The 22611-nt window shown below is 44.4% G+C and overlaps 1 protein-coding gene across 2 annotated transcripts in view; it reads right to left on the bottom strand.

Annotated features, from left to right (window-relative positions):
- CCDC149 (coiled-coil domain containing 149) overlaps positions 1-22611 on the bottom strand; it is a 96086-nt gene that overhangs the window by 4727 nt on the left and 68748 nt on the right. The window contains exons 9-12 of one of the 2 annotated variants that reach the window (XM_032853980.1): positions 21459-21603; positions 12252-12328; positions 10780-10812; positions 6169-6285 (exon numbers count right to left, since the gene is read on the bottom strand). In XM_032853980.1, coding sequence (XP_032709871.1) covers positions 6169-6285; positions 10780-10812; positions 12252-12328; positions 21459-21603 — 372 coding nt within the window. The remainder of the gene's footprint in view (positions 1-6168; positions 6286-10779; positions 10813-12251; positions 12329-21458; positions 21604-22611) is intronic. The other variant, XM_032853987.1, reaches the window with a different exon arrangement.

Raw genomic sequence — 22611 nt, 5'->3', positions numbered from 1 at the left:
CCTTTAAGAAGAGGAAGAGACATCAGAGTTCTTGTTCTCTCCCCCACTCTCTATTTCTCTCTCTCTCTCTGTCTCTGCCACTGAGGACACAGCAAGAAAGCAGTTGTCTGCATCAGAAAGAGGATCCTCACCAGACGCTGAACCTGCCAGCACCTTGATCTTGGACATCCCAGCTTCTAGAACTATGAGAAACAAATATTTGTTGTTTAAGACACTTTCCTGATAGTATTTCATTATAGAAGCCTCAGCTGATTAAAACACTCATAGTTCCTTGTATCTGCCTCTTCCTCTCCTTTCCCAAGGCAGACACTCTGTAGTCATGGCTTGATTTCTTAGGCTTCCCTATATAAATCACTAGGTACATTTCCCCAAAATTTCAGCTGGATTTGACTTAACATCGCCTCAGCCAATGAACAAGTAAGCATTCGGAGAGCAAGTGCAAACCACTCCTGATAGTTCATAAACCCACATCCTGGCAGGCAATAGCTATGTGGTGACTATTTATAAGAGTTATATGAATTTTTAAGGATTAGTTATAACATTTAGAAAGACTGGGTATTCAAAAGTGCATACATCTAACTACCTGCAGCCTAAAAAGTCGAAAGATCTAAAAAGTTTGAATTAATATGCAGCTCAGAATTTCTACAACACGAAACAAGATTATCCTATGTGTGTTCCATTTTAACTGTGAGATGGTGCATAAAGGTATTTGTTAATAAGAACAGTATATGGGGGTGCCTGGGTGGCTCAGTTAGCTAAACGTCTGCCTTCAGCTCAGGTCATGATCCTGGAGTCCTGGGATCAAGCCCCACATCTGGCTCCCTGCTCAGTGGAGAGTCTGATTCTCCCTCTCCCTCTCCTTCTGGCCCTCCCCCTGCTCCTTCTCTCCCTCTCAAATAAATAAATAAAATGAAAGATGAAAATGAATAAAATGAAAAAATGAAACGTTAGTGAGCTTAGACGCACCGGAAGTCTGAAATAAGACTGAGATGAAGGGATGCAGGAAGAGATAGTGGTAGACGAATGGTGGATGTCTTGGCACACTATAATCATGGGGGGGCCCGACTCAACCTTGACCACTGTCCCCATGCCCCAGGCCCCACACCTCCAGTTTCTCCCATACAAATCTGACTCCCACATTTAAAAAAAAAAAAAAGCCATTTTCTTTCCCTTTTGCCTTTCTGATGTCCACAGACAAAGTCCCAGGGACTGAAGTTTGACCAAATCTACCTCATACTTTTGAAAACCTGTATGTCAATACGGATGGCTATGTATTGCCATCCTAAGAACTCACTGACCACGGGAAGTACTGTACCTGAAAATAAGGCCATGACTTGTGCTTGCAATGAAATTCATGAATATATAAACAAGTGGATGAAGTCAGCCTGGACTTTTGAGAAAACAACTATTTGGATTGGTCTGGACAGGATAATGTACGTTCATACCTAATAGGTTTCTTTGCTTCTAGTCTCTAGTCAGATGGCCTGGAGAGGGACCTTGCCTCAAGTTTTGCTACTCAGGGTGGGATCTGTGGAGATTGGTGGCACCATTGGCTGGGAGACTGTTAGACGTGTTGGATCTCAGGGCCCTGCCCCTCACCTACAGGTTCAGAGCCTGCCTTTTAACTTGTTAAAAGGTGATATGGGCGCACCTGAGTCATAAGAAGCACTGTGAGCTTTTAACACAAATCTGACTGTGCCTTTCCCCAGCTATAAACACTTCAAAGGCTGCTATGGTCTTGGGATATAACCCGAGTGCTTGGCCTGACATTCAAGGCCTTCAACGACTCAACCTCCATCTGCCTGTCCAGCTGACATCCCAACCCTTGTCCCTCGTATCCCTACACCTAACCCTTTGTGGCATCCCAGCCCTGTCCTCTGAACCTTTGCTTATGAGGTTGACGATGCTGCCATGGCTATGGTTCCTGTCCATATCCAGACGGCCAACGTCAATAGTCAGCTTGACCTCCATCTCCACTACAAAGCCTGTTCCATGAAATCTGGACAAAAAGTAATCTCCACAGTGCCCCAATCTCCACAGAGCTGTGTCTAGACTCCCAAGGGAAATTTGTCCTTTCTTTGAAATTTTTTACCCTTGTTACTTATGTATAATTAGCTTATAAAAGTCACCTGAAGAATGAAATCTTAGCTGATAACTTTGCCAATGTTCTATAATGGGGAGTCAATAAATAGCTTATTAAATGCTTGGATCTATGGACATATATATGAATACATGAACAAATGAGTCTATTAGTACATATATGTAAATCCCATGCATCAAAAAATGAAAGCAATCCTTGAATTCGTTCTAGGCTATCCTCAGGTGGCTACCCTAAAAGTTCTTAAAAGGGCACTTCTGGGAAAAAAAAGATTTCTAACTCACACAAACAGCTACATCTGAGGTAGCTCAGGGAAGCAATAACATCAGTTTCATACCAACAAAAGAAAATTTTTATGGTAGTTGTAGAGGGGATATGGGAAACACTGAGTCAAAATGAGCCAGTTTCCAGCACAGGGCAAGAAGCTTTATTCAAAAGGAGTAAATTATGGTCCTTTCTGCAGTTAAATTTTTCACCAACGTGAGATGAATAAACTCCTTCTGGAAATTACTCTTATGAAATTACTTCTTCCAGGACACTTAATAGTATATTCTGGTGCCCCTGAAAAATTAATTAACCTTACCTGTAACAACCTAACCCCTAAACCATTTGCGGTGTTTTTACCGTGGGTCAGGTTAATCTTCTCTACCTTAATTTACATCTAAGTGAGGGTGGTCTAAATTACACTGGGGCCTTTTGGTCGCTGGTACTTTGCCTTGTGCCATTTCTTTAGATGACATTCTGCTCGTGTCCAAACACATGAATCTTTTTTAAAATGGCAAACCTTTGAGATTACCAGGGAGAACTCTGCAACCTTTTTTGTGGGGAGCGGGAGAGAGCAGCACTGCTGCTATCCTTAGAGGTCAAAACACAGCAGCAAGTGGGGGATGGGCAAGGCTGTAGTTCTATTGTTTGGCCCTATTGGGCATTTATTTTTTTCTGAGGAAGTCTGGATTTTCGGAGCCTGGGAAACATGAAGATACAGGGGCTGGATTCCATCTGGGATTAGATTGTGGGTCAACCGCAAGATTTACCAATCCTCTCCTCCCTTTGGTTATCCAAAAGATATCTAAAAAGTATACTCAAGTCATTATCAGGAGACAAAGACAAGTGGCTGAAAATGTCCAGACTGTTGATCTGCTATGGCCTCTGCTACTTGCTGGGGGAAAACTCTTCCTTTAACTCTGTGATTCTGGAATGTTAACTCTTGAGCCGCGAGAGTGTGTGTTCTCCTTTGGGAGCAGACACAGAGCACTGCCTTTCCCATAAAAGAAGGATTTTGAGCTCAGCATGGGAAAATATTATTAGAAGATAATAGTGATTATTCTGTGCTGTTTTACAAACAGAATTAGTATCATTAATATGTAATAATAACAAAACACATATCAATAATGATGAGGCAATCAGCCGATACAAACGCATTATGACACAAATAGTACAAAAAGCCGGAAATATTTGCTTGAAAAGATGAAGAAAAAGTAGCTTTTTGTAGAAAGACTGTTAGTCTCCTAAAAATGTGTCACCCTCCCACTTTGGCCCAAAGGGGACATTCGTCTTCTTTTGTTAACTGATCTCTGATGGGCTTTGTCCTCCCAAGTGTGAGCTTCTTTCAGTCGGAATTAATCAGAGACCCGCCGGTGATGAGACCATCCCAGCCGCTGCCAGCCGCTCCACAAATGCTTCCTTGTTCCCACCCGCACTGGCGAAGGATGGGGTTGGAACAATGAGAGCTAATGATGGAACTCTGGAAGCTATCATTTTGAATCAGGCCATTACTTATGCTACCCTCATGAAAATCAAGCCCAGCTTATGTTCCATTTTAGCTTAGGGGGCCCCAGGTCCACCCAGGGGCTAAATAAGCCCAGAGAAGACAGAGGGCTTCAGGTCTCCATGTCGACACTGGATGCTGGCACGGGATGACCAATGCATGTTCCAGACTGCTTGGGGGAGGGCACAGCATGTCACAGGCCCGGTTTGCAAAGAGCCCCATGCTGCTGGCTGGAAAGACCCAGCCTTGCCTTCTGGCCAGTGTGAAACCCACCTGAGTCAGGTGCTCTCTCTTAAGAATTCTCCCTGCATATGCATGGGGAGCCTGTCCGTGGAAATCCCAGACCTGTCCTATTCTTACCGTTCTATGTGCTAGTGTAAAGAACTGAAACAAATTTCAAAGCACAGCTGTACAGATGCACGAGCAAACCTTGCTGAGCCCACCTCAGATCCGCAGAACTGCTCGGTGGATCCCAAGACTCATGATAAATAACACATAGTAGTTGTTTCAGTTCTAAGTTTTGGGGTGGTTTGTTACACAATGGTAGCAACTGATTCAACTAGTTAGTACAGTCTGATACAAGCACAGTTGTTAGGTCAGATAATCCTCAGGTTAGAAAGATAGGGTAGCAGTGTTGTGCTTTTAAGTAGAAAACAGTGGGGAGCCATTAGAAATTTCTGCTTAGGGTACACACATGTTGGACAGCAGTGCTCCAGAAGCTTTATCCTACAGCAGCAAGGGGAAGATGGGAATGAAATAGGGGGAGTCTAGAAGACAGGGAAACTGGGACAGAAGCCATGCTGAGGAAGTAAAGAGGGCTGAACCAAAGCCAGAGGTGGTAGGATTGGAGGTGTGAGAATCTCTGAAGAAAGAGTGGCTACAGCCAAGATATGGATGGAGAAGGAAAGCTGACAGTGATCAAGGTTAAGTCCAGATGTAGCTGGGTAGCTGAGAGAGTGACCAAAAAGGGAGGAGGCATGTAGAGTTGGCGATGTCACACTTGAGAAGTCCACAGAATGTTTAGGTGGTAAAGTTTGCACTTTGGGAAGTCAGGGACTGTAGCTCTGCAGATGGTACCCAGTAGGGGGAAAATATTTCAAGAATATTTTCATAGAGGTGATGGTTGCAGGTGTGACTCAGAGCAAGAGAAGATGGAGAGTAAATATGGAAACCAAGGGAAGAACCTTGGCACTTGCATGCTGGGTATATTAGTTATGTACTGCTATGCCACAAATTGTCCCAAAACTTAGCAGCTGGAGACTCAGGAGCCTGGGAGCACTTTATCTGGGTGGTTCTCACTAGTGGTCACTCATGGAACTGTCATCAAATGTTAACCAGGGCTGCTGTCATCTGTAGGCTTGACTGGGGCTGGAGAATCTGCTTCCAAGATGGTGCACCCAAATGGTTGGTGTCTAGATGGCCTCAGTTCCAGACTGCATGAACAACATGTGGGACCTCTTGGGTATCCTCAAGATGTGGAGGCTGGCCAGCTTCCTCCAGAGAGAATGACCCAAGACAGAGAGAGCAAGAAAGACCCCATGTATCTTTTCTGACCTATCCTAGGAAGCCATATACTATTACCTGTGCTGTATTCTGTTAGTCATATAGATGAACCCTGATATGATGTGGAGAGGAATCTATAAGGGTAGGAATACCAGGAAGTGGGGATCATTTGGGGTCATATTGGAAGCTGGCAATCACATTGAGGGTAGAAAAAGAAGACAAACAAAACTTAGAAAGATGGGAGGGATAGTTTAGCTGGGGAAACAGGACTGTTGCATGGGAAGACAGCTGCCTCTCACACTTGTGGGCTCTTCTGGCACCCTAAACGGGCCTCTGAACTCCTTCAAAACACTCTGTCTCCAGAAAGTGTGCTGGCAGAGAAGCTTTTGTTCTCTTTTCAACTGACTCCCAGACCACTTCCCCTGTGCCCAGCAGTGTGCCGAGATCTCCCTGAGGTTAGCACCATCATCTCGCCAGTTTATAGGTAATGGGAGAGGCAGAAGTCACTAGTCCAAATTCTCAGAGTGAACACAATATAGGAGTGGACTATGAGCCTGAGCTTCTCAAATCCTGAACCCTTTCTCTTAACCTCTGTGTCACTGTGATGAGTACAGAGGCCTGTGTTCTTCAGCTGGAAGCTCCAAACAACACAAACCCATATAAGCAACAAGACGAAATGCAAGGGATGACCCCACAGTGTCCCAGAAGCTACTGGGAGGGGAAGAACTAATATCCACTGAGCCCCGGCTCTGTGCCAGGCACAGGTCAGGCAGAGATAGAGAAATCGAGGTGTGCTTACCGTCCTCGGAATTTGCTTTGTTCTCAGTGGGCTGCTCGATGAACTTCAGCAGTGGGGATCTTGATCTCTGTATGGTGGGGAGAGCAGGGTCACTGAACAGTATGGTGTCCTTGCCCCCTGTCACGGAAAAGGGGAAAACGGACATATTATGTCACTAGAGGAGTTGTGGTTATGTTCACCCCACACAATGGACTGGCTGTTGGGTGAAAAAGGCTCTTTCTTTAATCACAGGTAACACTGTGGAAGGGCAATGGCCAGCCGGTCCCTTCTATAGTGTGAGGACCAGGCAGTGAGGTCCAGGGCCAGTCTATGAGTCTGTTCAGGACACAGGCACCCACAAATGCCCCCATGAAGGAGCAGCCTGGTGTCCTGGGCAAAACCCAAATGGCTTTGATCTGGGTGAGACTAGAACAGTCATAACCACAGGAGAGGGCTGAGGAGTGTGAGCTTTGGAGCCACACTATGGGGTCTGTGTCCTGGACTCCATCCCTTGTGAGCTGGCTGACCTCAGGCGAGTCACTCAGCCTCAGAGCCCTCATCGGTAAGACGAGGAAGAAGGACAGCGCCCACCTCACTGTGAGGTGGTGGTGAAATGAACTGATTCATGTAAAGCCCTTAAGCATTTCCCTAGTGCTCAATGTCCTATACCGAAAGTATTATCTTATGGTGTAGACAGCACTGCCATATATGCTACCTTTGATTTAATTCAATGTGGTCATTTGGACTGAGTCATAACGTGGGTAGTACCAGGTCCCCCAAATTGTTACAGCTAAACTTGCACTTAGAACATATAGTCCCATACTAACCAAACCCTTGTATCTATTTGTATGAACTCCCCCAATGGATGGAGAGGCTGAGGGAAAGAAGAACATTATAGCTCTACTGTGGAGGCCATGGAAAGTTCCAGAAATCTGGAGCAGGAAGTGTAGCTCTGAAACGTGAGCACGTGAACACAGACACATGGACACGAAACATGTGGACATAAAGGGAGTCTGTCCAGTGGTCAGGAGAGCACAGCAAGCAGGATTTGACCCCAGACTTCTGTCTACGAGACTTTGGGATTCCTTCGGTGGGAACTGCAGTGCCCAAAATCAAAACCCCAGGGCTGTGGGCCCAGCCTATGCTCTAGCCTTAGCCATCTAACTTTGAGAAAGACCTTTTCTAAAGCCAAGCCTCTAATCTCTCTAGGGCTCAGATCAGGGGCCCCAAAGCTCTGTAATTTTACTTGGTTTCAGGTTCAGTGGACACAGAATGGTATTTCTGTAAAGACGTTTCTGCCTTTAGAGAACCAGGTGAACCTTGGACTATACCTATGAGCCCTTGGTTTGTTCACAATACCATCTTCCCATTAGGGAGCTTCATTTTCAAGACTGTGGGAGAGAGTTTGGCATAGAGTAGGTGCTTAATAAATAGCTGGTAAGGATCTGAATACATGGGTGATGGATTCTTGGGGCTCCTGATGTCATGCTGGGCACAGGTGCTCGGGGCTGCCTCCGGCAGATGGACTAGGTTGTTAGCAGCAACAGCACTCTGAGTTCTGCTGAGGGTCATCCCAGAAGAACAGGCATCTGAAAGGAGCCGATCTGAAAGCTTGCCACCAGCATGACTATTGTCTCATGTGGGAAAAAAACCCCAAGTCTTCAGAGTCATAGTCTGGAGGAGTGTCCCAAAGAGAACTGTCCATCTACAGGTTGGGATAGTGTTAAGAGGCTCTCAGAAAGCAAGAAACACAACTGGGTCTTCCTCTTTACTGTGAAGACACAATTTGGAAATGCTTTGAGGGACTAATGGTTCCTATGAACCCAGAGCAGACACCTCGTCATAGACTTCCTTTGTTTTTCTTGACCAAGGCAACAGCTACTGTCCTCAAGTCAGGAGAGACTGCATTTTTTGAGCCACCTTTCTCTAGCAGGTAGACTGGTTGTTCTTCCATGAAGAGACACACTCTGCCCCTCTGTGTCCCAACCAGCCTTCCAAGTCCCTTGTGGCCTCGTGGCTGAAGAATCAGGACTAAGGTGGCCTGAGGGAGGCCCTCAGCCCCTCCGGTCATGAGCAATTCTCTAGTCCCTCCAGCCACAGGGCACCGTCTGTTCCATAATAGTTCCGTAAAAATGCTGGAGCAACATGAAACCTCCAAGCATTAGTGAAGGAAACCGGAGCCATGACTTGTCCTTGGCCAATCGAGGTGGGGGTCGGGGAGTAGCCGAACACTTCCTGAAATTCCTGCCTAGAGATATCTAACCTGAATCTTTAAGATAAAATGGCAAGATTTGGTCATTCTTGCAAAGTGTTTGTTGAAAGATTCAAAGGCCTCCTTGGAAGCCTGTCCTATTGTTTCTAAGTCTGGATTCCATCTATGCTGATGAATGTGAGCTCTAATCTGATAGTCGGCTGTCTTGCAGTTTCATTCTGGTGCCTCGCCCTGGAGGAGGTGGCGTGGGGTGAGGTGACCCACAAAGAGTCAAGCGGCAGCCGGCAGCCGGGCAGAAAGCCACACAGGCAGGCCCCTCGCTTGTGCGGCACATGAGTGTCTGGAAACTTTCCCGATTCCCTGGGACACAGCATCCCTCCTCCCCTTCTCCCAAATGTACCAAGTACTTTCAAAATGCACATTTTCCTCCTCAGGCTGATGCTTCGAGTGGAGAAGAGAGAATTAAAATGAAAAACTCAAAGAGCCAGGTTCTGCACTTGCCAGGATTTTTTTTTTTTTTTTTTCTGGCTTTCAGTGTTTCTTTTTAGAGCAGGAGCACATCCAGGAAACCTCTCCTTGGAGCCCCAGGCACCACTCTCCCTACAAAGGCTGGCAAAGGGCTTGGGGACTGAGGCCGATGTGTGGAGGGGGTGTCATTTCCTCCCGGGAGACCACGTCAGTTGCCCCTCACCCACCCAACCTTTCTCAAAGGAGCCCCATGCCTTCCCACCTCTTGGGAACCGATGAAATAGTTTGGAATATGCTCTGCTCTCCAGATGATATCTCCACGCAGACTGTGGCATTTGTCAGACTTGCCTACTTCCCAGCAAGATCACAAATTTTCCCCAATTCTATTGAACAACATCGAGAACTACATATTCGTTGGCTGAGAGAGTGAGGAGGGAGGGGAAAAAAGACTCAAAGAATACTCATTGCATGCTCAAAGTCCAATAGCAGTTCTGTCTCAGAGTAAGGTAGAATTCACCACTGCCCTTTGGAGTCTCAGAGGAGACTGTTTTGGCTTCTGAATCCTTCTTCTCCAGTTCCCAGCTGATCTATCCCTCCCCCACCCCTGCCCAATTCCTCTCTTCTCTGAGCTATGGTTCCCCAGCACACGTGGGAAAACACCTGAGTTCTAATATCTACCTCTGCATCCTTTTGATATCCTCCCATTTCTAAACCTTTGTTTTTTTCCATCTGAAATGAGGTTATTAGACTAGATCAGGGAGGGGGAAATGTTTTCTCTCACACGTCAACTCTAACCAGTTGGAGGCTTCCTGGAAAGCCAGTGTGGACGTCTGTTCTGAGGGCCACATATGAGGGCAGCATGCAAGAGCCATGGGATGGATTAGTAATGTCTGCCACTGGTGTTGGAATGGGTGTTTTATAATATACACCAAGTATTTACCATACTTGAACTCTTTGCTCTCAACTCTCCCTGCAGGTCTGATGTTTGATGACTCTTCACCTTCTTCATTTACACCCCAACACCTTTATCACTCAGCACTTAATTATATATCATTCTGTACTTTCTTCTCACTGCTAGATGTGTATGCATCTTGCTTCCCTAAAGGGACTATGGATTCTTGGAGAGGGCGTGACTAGAATGCCTGATACAGAAATGAATTCACAAAGTCGATGCTTGAAAATGTATCAACACATTGATGGACTGATTTATTGAAGAAGATACTGATCCTTTCAGATGCTAGTAAATAAGAGTGAGCTAACAACTCTCTGAAACTACTGGGACTCAGTCCCTGCCAGGTGGCTGAAACGCTGACAAGGCTTCTACCTGGGGAGAGGAAGAGGAAGAGGAAAAATGTGGAAGAGAAAGAGGAAGAGATGGAGAAGAAGAAAGGATGATGAGGAGGTGGAGGTGGAGGAGGAGGAAGGGGAGGGAGGGAGAGAGGAGGAAGATAACACACTGCCCCTTGCCCCACTCTTTGGTAGGTAAAATGGGGTCCACAAAACAATGAGTGTGTGGAAGTGGCTGATTGGATTGATACTGCAAGGGGCCCTTCCCTTAGTATTTCTCACCGTGGTTTAAAAATGACCACAAGGCAGTGCCTCGTTGAGAATCCTTCACAATAGCAGCAAAGCAATGCTCTTTCCCTTACATCAACTGTACCAGATCTGTACCACCCTTGTCCTGTACTCCCACTCTGTGTCTGCAAGGAGGCCAGATACTAGAACAAACATGGCCATGGCATAAAATCCATTTAGCCGGGTCCCTCAAAGCTCATTTTACCATTGAATATTTACTTGGTACTAATTGAATTCTCCATTTCAATGGACTGTTCTAATCAGAAAAGTGCAATGATACATAGAGAATGCATTTCTATTTATTTACATGCAGGGATGATGATATTAATGCATTGCTGATATTAGCCACAAACACAGATATTTGAAATAGAACATACTCCCGAATCCTACTGAAACATTGTAGCTCAGGCCTTCAGGCAGCAAAAAGGAGGAAAGAAAGAATTGTTAATGCATAATAGCCATTCCTTCCCAGAACAAATAACACCGGAGACAGAAAATTCTCAGCATCCTTCGACTTACTCAACTTCCATCTTTTTTACATAAATTGTAGAAATAAAACATCGTGAAATTTCACTAAGTCATTTGGAGGGAAAAAAAATAAAAACTCCAGTCCGTGCCCAGAAATAGCAATCTGACTGCACAAATAAACGATAAATTTGCCTGACTGTGTTGAAATTCAATGCAGCCAAAGAAAGGCCTTCAAAGAAGATAAGGTTTTAACCGCATCAAAAGGTTCTTGTGCAAAATGGATCATTCAAATCCCCAGAATGGCACTTGCCACTAATTAGTTCTGTTAGGTCTTTTGACATCAAGTTCAAGGAATCTGCTAAAACTTCCAATTTATGAAATGCACTTTCAGGCAACCTAAGGTTGCCTCCTCAGATTACATTACGGGAACGTGTTGTTGTCCACGTTCCTGTGGCAATTTTCATTTCTCGAACATTACCATTATGGGGCAGCAACTGATACAATTCAAGGGTAGAGAAAGCTGGTTTGTGCAGAAAGGTTAAGTAACTAAAAATATATGTACAATGTTGCTTCCAGGGAAAGAGGAGGGGGTGGAAAAATGATAAATACAAGTTTCTGGAGAAAAAGAAAAGGGGAATAGCTGATGGGGGTCTCACAGAGGGGTTATTTTACCAAGACAAACAGGATAAATATAGCTAATTAAAGTGAAACATCAGAGTTTCCTTGCAACGTGTACAATTGCGGGGGGGAAAAAAAAATCTCCAAAGGAAAGTTTGATTTTCAAGTTGCATAAAATGGGATAGGGGAAGAGAGGAGAAGAAGGTTCTTATACTCATTTTTATATTCATTCTTAGGAATGATAATTAAATAGAACAAATTTTTCTCAGTATATTTATTTTTAGGTATGATTCATTCATTTTTTTAGGAATGATAATTAAATAGAACAAATTTTTGTCAGTTCTTATATTCATTTTTAGGATTGAGGAGTAAATTGAACAAATCTTTGTATATTCTTCTACTCATTTTTAGGGATGATAATTAAAATGAACAAATCCTTATAAAATACCTAGGGGTAAAAAAAAATGAAACAATTTACTATATCCATAAAGGTGAAAAATAAAGTATACACAGACACAGACAATGACAATTTCTGAATTTAGGCTAGCAAAACTTGAGAGTTCCACAGATGGGAACTTGAATATTTATATGAGTTTCTCTGATTTCCTCAAAATTGATGGTTTCTGTGTTTAAAGCACTTGCAGATTTTTTCAACAATGATCTTCAAATAAAAGGATATTTAAAAACTAGAATCTTCCTTGCAAATTAGGTAAAGGCTGCCTTTTTTAAAAAAGGAAAATAACTTTCATGAAGTTCTGCTTACCTGGAAGACTCCACAAACCAGAAACTTCCAGAGTTCTTAATTTTTTCTCCAGTTCAGCCACCCGATTCCCTAGGATTCTGGAAAACGGGAGAAAATGACAACAGACAAAATTAATGAGCATCTCATCAGCTCTAGAGTGCCCTGACAGAAAATGTTTTGAGATTTAAAGTGTATGCAGAAAACGCAGTGTGTATGCATGTGCAAAAAATATATGTGTAAAATATGTAATACATTATACACAAACTCTGTTGAACGTACCTATGAAAATATAAAGTGAATGATGAAAAAAATACTAAATGTTGCCATTCAAGTGAGTCCTCTCCCACAAAAGTGGGGAAGCTAAACAATTATTCCATTGTTGCCCAAACGTCTTACACAATTTCTGTTTGGGAATTGCTCATTGCTAAAGATTATAATTCATTTTGAATACCCTTAGTGGTATCATACCTGATTCTTTGAGGGTGGATCTGAGTTCTGGAAACCATGAAGTCTAACCAGTAAGACGGGTGAACGTGTGTAATGAAGTTGCTTTGAGTCAATAAAATAAGATCTGCCTTCCTCAACCTAATCTATGTCTGAGACCATATCCTTGATACCAAGCCGAATGCCCAGTTGAGGGTTGGTGTTCAATAAACATATTTGATTAAAGAAAATGCTTTCATTTTTCCCTGGCTTGCAATTATCTACAGACAGAATGAAAAAATAGGCTTTTCAAAAGAACTTCCAGCAATTGCAGAATCACTAGAAGAATTATATTGCTTTCCAAGGTGACCATTCTGAGGCACTGGCACATATAATTTCTGGAACATGTATCTGAAAAGATTATACTGTTTACTTGGGAGTCAAACTTTGTCTGAAAGCATGGAAAAACATAAATGTGGGCTTGTGTTTCCCCTTTTCCACTTTACACAAAATTAAACATAGTTGGGAAATGATTTTATAATCATCTCAAACTTGGATCACTTTCCATTGGCCTAAAAGTTGAAAACCCAGTCTTTATATTATTTGGGGGATTTTCTTGGCACTGCCGTTGTTAAATGCGGAAATCACCTTAATAGCAAAGTTTCAATTCCTTTCAGCAGGAGAAATCAAAGGCTAGAATTGTTCTCCTACCTCTCTTTATATCCTGGAGATAGCTGCACACACCCACATACATACAGAGGCGTGAATATGTATATATCTACACATATATATATGGTTTTGGATTCATCCTTATTTTACCTGAATTGACTCGCAGCATCTTAATTAATATTCCCTTTGAGCTCCCAGAAAACTCTGATGTTACTATCTGTGATTTTCTTCACCTAGGTACTTGAAGCTTTTCTTCTTTTCCTTAAGTCTTAAATTCTGCATAGTCTTTATCAATTACTTTCAATTTTCACCTTATTTGTTGGGTCTATTCTGCTTTCATGTCCCCGACCCTTCAATAAAGACCATTCTTCGTAATCTCACTTTAAATATTTTGCTCAGACCTTCTGATCCAAGCTCCCTTTTCACCAGCTGATGGGTTTGAGATGCAATCACAGCAGAGTTCAAGTTGATGCCTGTTTCTTAATGAGATCAGATCACCTGTGAGCGAGGCCTCTTGGAAAACAAAAGATAAGGCTTAACTCTTCTGTGTGTGCTGAAGGATGCCATCAGAGCAACCTTCGAAGGCATGGTAAAGAGACATTTGGTTGCTGTTTTCTTTTTTTTTTTTTTTTCCCCGATGTCCCCGGATAACAGAGCTCTGTCTCCCAGAAATGGACTGAGGTGAATTTGCTGGTTCCCCCTACTTTGAGGGACCCTGCCTGTTTGTCAGCAGTGCCTGTTCTCTTTGGCCTGACACAAGCATCTGACACAGAGCAGGAGGTAGTAAAATGGACCCAATGGGAATTGTGCTAGTAGTGATAGTAGCAATAACATTATCCAGAACACTAGCAACCACACCACCGCTACCATGAACAGCGAAACTAATCTTTCTTGAGTCCTGGCTCTGAGTCAGAGCCCATGCTGAGCAGCTACTGAGCATACATGATCTCATCTGACCTGACAAAAACCCTGTGGTGTACGTTGTATTATTACCCTTTCACAGATGTGGATCATAAGGAACACAGAGGTTAAGCAACCCGCCCAAAGGTATACAGTTTATCTCCAAGCTGTGTCTGTTGCCGACCCCCAGTGCACTCATCCACCTCACTCTTCTCCTCCCATTGGGAAACAGAGGCACGGAAATTAGTTAATTTGACCAGAGTCACAAGCAGGACTCAGGATTTGAACCTGCAACTCCGTTTGTTGCCGCAATACATGTCTTAATTAGCACCTCACAGTGGTCCTGTAAAACAAGCATGCTTGTGTCTGGAGCAAGACCTCTTTAAAAACTGTTCATAATTGAAATGTGGATGCAGCTGGGCTGGCTTGTATCACAGCTGGCCCAAAAGTCCTCAAAGGATAAAAAGACTCTTCCTGATGGGTTTCACGCTGAACAAATACGGCCGGTGGTCCACGGAACGTGGGGTGGTGCAGCCCAGCGAGAGAGGGCAGCAGGCATCGAGGGAGGCAGTAAACACAAGAACAGGGTCCACTGAATTCAGTTTGACCAATTCAGCACACAATTGTTGAGGCTGTAGGGGATAATGAAGAGAAGCAGGCTGTATCCCTGTATTTGAGTATTTGAGGGACTAAAAGTCTGGTGGGAAACAGATGTGGATACACACACACACACATACACACACACACGTACAGAGCCTGTCAAAGGTTTGAATAATATCTCCCAATCACCTGTTCTCTAGCAGGCATTACTCTAAGCACCACACAGACAGTGTCTCCCTTACCCCTTGCAACAACTGAAGAGGGAGCTTTTAATATGCTTCATTTGTGGATGAGGGAACAGAGATTCAGAAAGGTCAACTAACTCACCCAGGGTGACGCAGCTGCTAAGTGGAGGGTCCGGAATCAAAACGTGGGCCTGAAAGCATGCAAGTACTTCAGAGTGGAAGTGAACCACAGAGTGGAAGTGAAGTAAATGAGGGCTGAATCCAGAGTGGTTTTGAAGGACCCAGATCATGAATGAACTTGTTGCCGTATTGAGAAGGGTGAGACTTTTCTATGTCGGCAACAAAAGTGAGGTATTGGAAGGTCTGAAGCAGAGGTGCAGCAAGACGATGTTTAGGGAAAGTATTCTTGAGGCAGAGTGGAGAATGGACTGTTATCAGTATGAGTAGAAGCAGGAAGACCAGTCAGAAGGGTGATGTCCAAGTCAGTGATAGTGGTGGCCTCCAACAAGCCCAGGGGGCAATGTGGGAAGTCAGCTGAATGAAGTAACAATGCCAAGGTAGGTGAAGAATTTGAGGTGCCTATGGGATATCCATGGAGACAGCCAGTCACGTGATAGAAGAAAAGTCGGGGAATGCAGAGATGGGCATGGAGGCTGGGGAGTAGATCTGCTCACCAGCAGAGGGTGAGAAGTCAGAAGAACCTGACCCTAGAGATTCCTGTCTAAGGCAAGAAAGAACTAGAAAGGCATAGCTGGACAGGGAAGAGGAGAGCCAGGCCACATGGGGCCAGGAAGCCAAGGGGTGTGAGAGACCCAGGTGGGATGTCAATACTGTTTTATTCTGGAAAGTGGTCACATTAGATGAAAAAGTCTACCTAGTAGATGTGCCTGACCCTTGAGAGAGATGTTTCAGGACAGTGGATGGGGGTGAAACCCAGAATCCAAGTGACAGGGTTGGGAGAAGCAGACTTGGGGCAACCAGAAGCAGGGAATACAGATGACTCTTCAAGTAGTTTAGCACGGAATCGAAAGAGACAGCTAGGGCAGTAGCTTGAGGCATAAACAGGTTTGAGAGAGGATTTTTTTTTTTTAATTTTTTGTAGGAGGGGAGAGATTTTAAAATAAGGTTTTTTATTTAGCTATGGTTTGTTTTAGGAGGGATTTCAGCATATGTCTACCTAGCAGTCTAGGAAAATCCTCAGGATGTCAGGCCTCCAGACAGATTTTCAGTAGTAGTTTCTGATAGTAACAATGTGATAGGGGATTGGCAAAGACAGAACCAACTCGGGAGCTGGCCATCACTGTGTGTCTGTTCCTGTTCCCCAGACAACACGGGAGCAGAAATCCCTGAGGGTCCTTGGGGAGAGCCCAGTCCTTAAGACGTGACTATGGCTCTATCCTGTCCTCCCTTCCAACCCTATGTGGCCTTCTTTTGACTCTCTGCTCTGATCCATGACAGCTCATGCTGCTCTCAGTGTCTTGAACTTCCGAGCCATTTACCCTTGGCCAGAGTGGGGGAGAGCAATAAACAGTATTAGGATTGCAGGAAGGGCAGTGAAAGGTCACTATCTTCATGTACCCACCACCATCACCAGCACCGGCACCCTACCACCAGCAAAGTATTGACTGGAAAACTAAACGGGGTGTTCGGTAAAACATGATTTAAACATCTGCCTCTTCTGTTACTGTTTTGCTACCTGTTGATAAGTCACAGGATGCTCATCCCTTCTTTAGCAATAGTCAGATAATTGCCAACTCTTTGGCAATGAGTACCTCAAGCAAAATGCCCATTAATTGAAAATCCTCTCAAAAAATAAAGTCCTGTGTGGATCCCTTCGTTCTTCAAGATGGCTCCCATTGGGCCTTCTCAAGGCGGGTTGAGTGGCAGGCAGTGGAAAGCCAGTAGGGGGAGCACAGGCTTACAGAAACAGAATACCTTTATTCTCACTTAGAATGCTCCACCAACACAAAACTATTATATTATTTTAGTTACAAAAGGGGGATTACAGCAAGCAGACCAAATTCAGATTTTATTCCTAGCCCCCACTCTGTTGTATAGTTTTTTTTTACATGCCCCCAAATAAAACATTTACTGAAAGTATGAAACCAAAGACCTTCTAAGTTTTAAAGATGGCACATTAGGTACTTTATGTATGGATAGGAAGCAATCTTTAAGATCTATTGCTATGGGGGGGAGCAAGGTGAAGAACAGCGGGAAAAAAACATCTTTTTGGTGAATACTAGCTACAATTTGTAAGAAGAAAGAAAGAAAAGAAAGGAAGGAAGGAAGGAAGAGAGAAAAGACTATATTTATACAAGTATATATGAGTATTTATATGTGTCTGTGGAAATGTGTTATATGTTTATTTCCATACGCACCCTTGGAAAGGGATACATAAGAAATAAGGAATAGTGTGGTTCCTTCCAGGAAGGGGAATTGGGGGCTGAGAGATGGTGGTAGTTTAAGGATACATTGTTGTTTAACCTTTAAAATTTGAACCATGAGATGGTACAGAATTATTGAATAATAGTTACAAATAACAAGGTACATTAAAACAAAATTAAATCTGAAAACAAAAACAAAAACAAAAAACAAAATTAAATCTGTCAAAACGAGCAAGCCTGTTTCTCAACAGAGGATGCGCGCCCATGGAGCCTGGGCGGGCTGGTCACGGTAGAGTTAAGACAGGGCAGGTGCTAGGAAATCAATGTGTCCTGAGAGGCAGGAGCGTCAGGTTGACAGTCTGGGGTTCCTGAGTTCAGCGGGCAGCAGGATTTAGCTTTAACAGTTCTGCTTTTTCCTGAAACCCATTTTACACTATGTTAATTAACTAGAATTTAAATAAAACCTTGAAACAAACACGAAAAGTCCAGCTTTTTAGTGGGGGCTTGTAACGTCCTCAGAACTGTAGCTGGGGGCGTGGAGTTGAGAGAGGGCGGAGCTTGGCTGTGGAGGAGGGTCTGGGGTCTGCGGTTGGAGGATCAATGGGAGGGTCTTCCCAAGGGAGAGGTGATAGTGGGGTGGGACCAAAGCTGAGGGGGCAGGGAGAGCATGTAGACTGAAGGCCGAGGACAAGGACCTAACATATACAGAGTCCAGGAAAACCGTAAAGAATATCAAGGGAACAAGAAAAAGGATTAAAAGATGATTCCATCATCCATTCATTAAACAAGTATAAGGACATACAGTGGGCCCAGCACTGTCCTCCCTACTGGGAGGCAACAGCGATTCTATTCTAATGGGACAGCTTCAACCTGCATAATGTGGAGGTCTGTTGATTGAATCAGGAAGGTGGGCAGAGCCCATTAAATATTCTTCAAATCATGCTTTAAATGGCTGCAGAATAGTCTATCTTATGGATTTACTATAATCTTTTTTTTTTTTTTTAAGATTTTTATTTATTTGACACAGAGCGCGCGCACGAGAGAGGAAACGCAAACGGGGAGGAGCAGAAGAGGGAAAAGCAGACTCCCCTCTGAGCAGGGAGCCCGTGGATAGGCTGAGATCATGACATGAGCTGAAGGCAGACCCTTAACAACTGAGCCAGCCAGGGATGCCTGGAGTTACTATAATCTTAACCAGTCTCCAACTTGAAAACATTGGCAGGGGGCACCTGGGTGGCTTAGTTGGTTAAGCATCTGACTCTTGATTTCCACTCAGGTCATGATCTCAGGTTGGTGAAATCAAGGCCTGCGTCAGGCTCTGTGCTCAGCATGGAGTCTGCTTGTGATTCTTTCCGTCTGTACTCATGCACTCTCTCCCTCTCAAAACAAAATAAAATATAAACAAAAACATTTGGGTTGTTTCTGTTTTCTCCCCTGTTATAAATGAATCCATTTATGTGAACCTGAGGACATCATACTGATTTTTTTCTTTAGGATAAATTCCTAGATGCAGACCATATGGGTCAAAGGGTGCAAGCATTTTCAAGGGTCTTAAAACGTACTAAGGAGTGGGTGGCCCAGAGTCTAGATTCCTTGAACACGAAGAGCTGAAGGTATATGGGGGGAAAATGACAACCTATCGTTGGAAATGTGGGTACTGCTCTGGGTGGTGAGGTGGGTTCAAGAGTTCTGAGAAGTGCCTGCAGAAAGTGAGAAGCAATCATGCAGGGGGTGGGGGAGATGAAGCCCCCAGGTAGGGTAAGGAGATCAGAAGGCCTGGTGGAGACCTGGGTTGAAGCAAGGGGCATGGAGGGAATCGAGGGGATGAGAAGAAAGAGGAATCCAAGGAGATAAGTGCAAGATGCAAATTGGGATTCAGAGAAATCAGAAAAGAAACACTCAGAAAGTGGGGTTTGGGGGTACTGGAGACCCTCAAAGGGAGATGGCTATGGAACATCTGGAAAGAGGTCTCAGGAGGTGTTGAAGCCGAAGTGGTCTTTCTTTCCTGGGGCTGGCTCAGATCCAGAAACCCGACGTTCCCTCCAGAAAACCCCTCAGAATCTGCATTTCAGAACCAGTGCCTCTGAGTAATTCTGACATGGGTGCTCTCAGGAGCACAGTTTGAGGGGGTGCTATTGAAGAAGTAAAGGCAGCCTTCTTGTTCACAAAGATGCTGGGTGAGTGGAATTCAGGGGGAGCTGCAGTGCTGGGGAAAGACTATGGAGGTTCAGGGAGCTCTGTGTGGTGTCTGGGTGAAGAGGCAGAAGCCAGGGCTGGGGGCAGGAGTGGACTAGGTGGGATGAGTTGCTCACAGGGGAGTCAAGCCCAGAGGAGGGAAGATGGTGTGGACCAACAGGATGGTGGGTGGGTGTGTTTCCCAGAGCCAGGAGGGAGAAGGTGGAAGGCACTGGTTCCAGAGGAGGGTAAGTCTTGGGGTTCCTGGGAAGGCGCATCTATTTTTTTCCATAAAAGAGCAGCTGAGGTTACCTGCTGAGAACAGACTAGGGTTTAGAGGACCTGAGAAGGTTTGAAAGAGCCCCAGTGGGTGCTTTATAGGGAGTCAGTGAGGACAAAGAAGGCTCATGCAGAACACTATCGGCTGCAGGGGATTCTGTCTGGATAAAATAGACCTCGTACCTATTCTGGGGAGATTTCCATTTCTTCTCCCTCCCCTGAGATGTCTCTGCATTTTAGCACCTGACTGTCTCATTCCTTGGTTAAGGTTTCTTTTAAAAGAATTTTAAAAACTTCTTCTGTCAATAAATTACCCTTGTCATCCCTCTAAGATTGCCCAGACTCCCTCTACTGCTCCCTGCCTTCTTTTATATATATCTTAATCTCCTGCGCGATCTTCCCTTCACTCCCAGCTTCTCTTTTTTTCTATTTTGTTTTTACAACACTCTCAATCATGTTCCAGTTGCCTCTTTCCCCGTGCCCCTCCCCCTTGCCAGGACCCTGCTTCCCTCCTTCCCTCACCCCTTCCATCCTTGCTGGAAGCCCCAGCATTTCAGAGCCTGCTCACTTCTTGCACGGCTTCATTTTGGGACTACGTGTAGGTTTCATAAGCAGGACCAGCTACATAATTCTGGGGCCCACCGCAAAATGGAAAGGCAGGCCTCCTTGTTCAAGAATGATTAAGAACCTCAAGATGGCAACCATGGAGCTCTGAACCAAGGGCAGGTCCCTTCCGAGCATGGTCGCTTGTCCTCAGAGCCAGCCCTGTTCACGGTGTCTGTTGCTTTAACTTATTGTTGTTCACCATTCTTTGAACACCTCCAATTTGCGTGTGTCTCTAATGGCTACTAACTTGAGTCGATATGTTTATAAGAATCAGGGAAGGGGCGCCTGGGTGGCTCAGTGGGTTAAAGCCTCTGCCTTCAGCTCAGGTCATGATTCCAGGGTCCTGGGATGGAGCCCCACATCGGGCTCTCTGCTCAGCGGGGAGACTGCTTCCTCCTCTCTCTCTGGCTGCCTCTCTGCCTACTTGTGATCTCTGTCTGTCAAATAAATAAATAAATAAATAAATAAATAAATAAATCTTTAAAAAAAAAAAAAAAAGAATCCGGGAAGACACTCTATTTTAATTGCTCTGTCCCACCACTTTCTCTGCTTCTCTGGAAGAGTGACATGACACTCCCTTCTAGGCCCAGTTGCCTATGAAAGTTGATGCTTGGCCTTCCTGCTGGTCCAAACCCCCCAGTGTCATGCTGTAAGTTATGATGGTACCGAGGAGGCGCCCTCCCTGAAGGAGACCCACAGGAGAGGTAGGGTGAGTCACCCGGGCAATCGTACTGTCCATGTCGTCTGCATTCCTCAGTGAGTGGCTCCGAGTAAGTGTTCACTCTGTAATGGCTGGTAGTATTGTCCCCCTCCCCCACTCTGGCAGATGGCTGAGATGCTGTCACAATGTGGACACAACATTCTAGTTTAGGAGGTGACCTTCCAGACTTAAGTGCTCCCCTCCCCTCCCCCAAAGGTCTGCCATCCCACCTGGCTGCAACCCCCCACTGGTGGCCAGCATCCCACATCTCTCCCACCCACCCCCACCCAAGGGTCCAGTCACCTACTTGTTGGTCTGCCTCTGGTGCTGGATGACCATGTTTTTCTCGTGGATTGTCTCTAGCAGGGCTGTTGCCAGAGATTTCAGATCAGAAATGGACTGTGGAGTGGCTGGGAGACTGCACCCGTGATCTTCGGATAACAGATCCTGAACTGGGTGGGATACAAAGTTTACAACTGAGTCTTAAGTCCTTCTGGAACACTGCAATGTAAACCTATGTCCGATCTTCCTGGATAATGAAGCTAGGTTAAGCTCCCGGCTTCTAAATGCTATGATGAAGTATTGAAGAATCCACTTCTGGTGTTTTTGTTTATTTTTAAAACAAAATAAAATTTAGTGTGAGGGTTGAACAGAAACAAGGAAGTTCTCATGGATTTTTATCACCCACTTCTTAAAGGGATAATAATCTTTTGCATTTGTCCAGCATCTCACCCTTTCAAAATGCTTTATACTAACTCATTTGAGGCCCAAAATAAAAAAAAAAAAAGATAAAATAAAACCCACCTGGGAAGTATTATTTATCCCTATTTTATGGACAGGAAAGCAAGGTGCTGATGGATTAAAAACATCAGCTGGAGGTCACACAGCCATGCAAATGGCAATGACCCTGGTCCCGAGCTCCTTGCTTTGTGGCAGAGTTTCCTATAGCGTGCTATGTTCTGTGGGCGGCAAGATCCTATGGGGCATTATTTAAAATACAAAATATATTTTGTGTCTGCATCTTTTTAGAAACCATGAGTTACCATAAAAAAGACACAGCCTGTGCTCCTATCAGACAGAAAAAAATAAATCTCTCACTACATCTCTGAACATCCTTTTCTATATGCCTATACATAGATACACAGATTCATACATTTTTCTTCTGAAATGAGAAAAAGCTCTTCTTTTTTTCAGTTAACCCAACTCTTCATCATCAATATCTCCTAAAACATAAAATGTAAAGGCAGCTTGGGAGCCCATTGTGTAGATAAAATTTATTTAATTCCTGCTGGACATTTATGTTACTTTCTATGTTTTTTTTTTTTCCTCATAACTAATGGAGGAAGAACTTGCCTCAAGCAGTATGTTTTCAGACATTGGTAATTATTTCTTGCTGCTCAAAGGGGATGAGTTCAAGCTTTGTCAAAATAAGTTGCCAGAGGGTTATCCAGAAAGGCTCT

Source organism: Lontra canadensis, unplaced genomic scaffold (genome assembly GCF_010015895.1).
Source record: "Lontra canadensis isolate GAN:19392208 unplaced genomic scaffold, GSC_riverotter_1.0 scaffold1, whole genome shotgun sequence".
Lineage (NCBI taxonomy): Eukaryota > Metazoa > Chordata > Mammalia > Carnivora > Mustelidae > Lontra > Lontra canadensis.
Note: the sequence above shows the minus strand (reverse complement) of the source record. Positions and strands in the feature narration are given on the sequence as shown.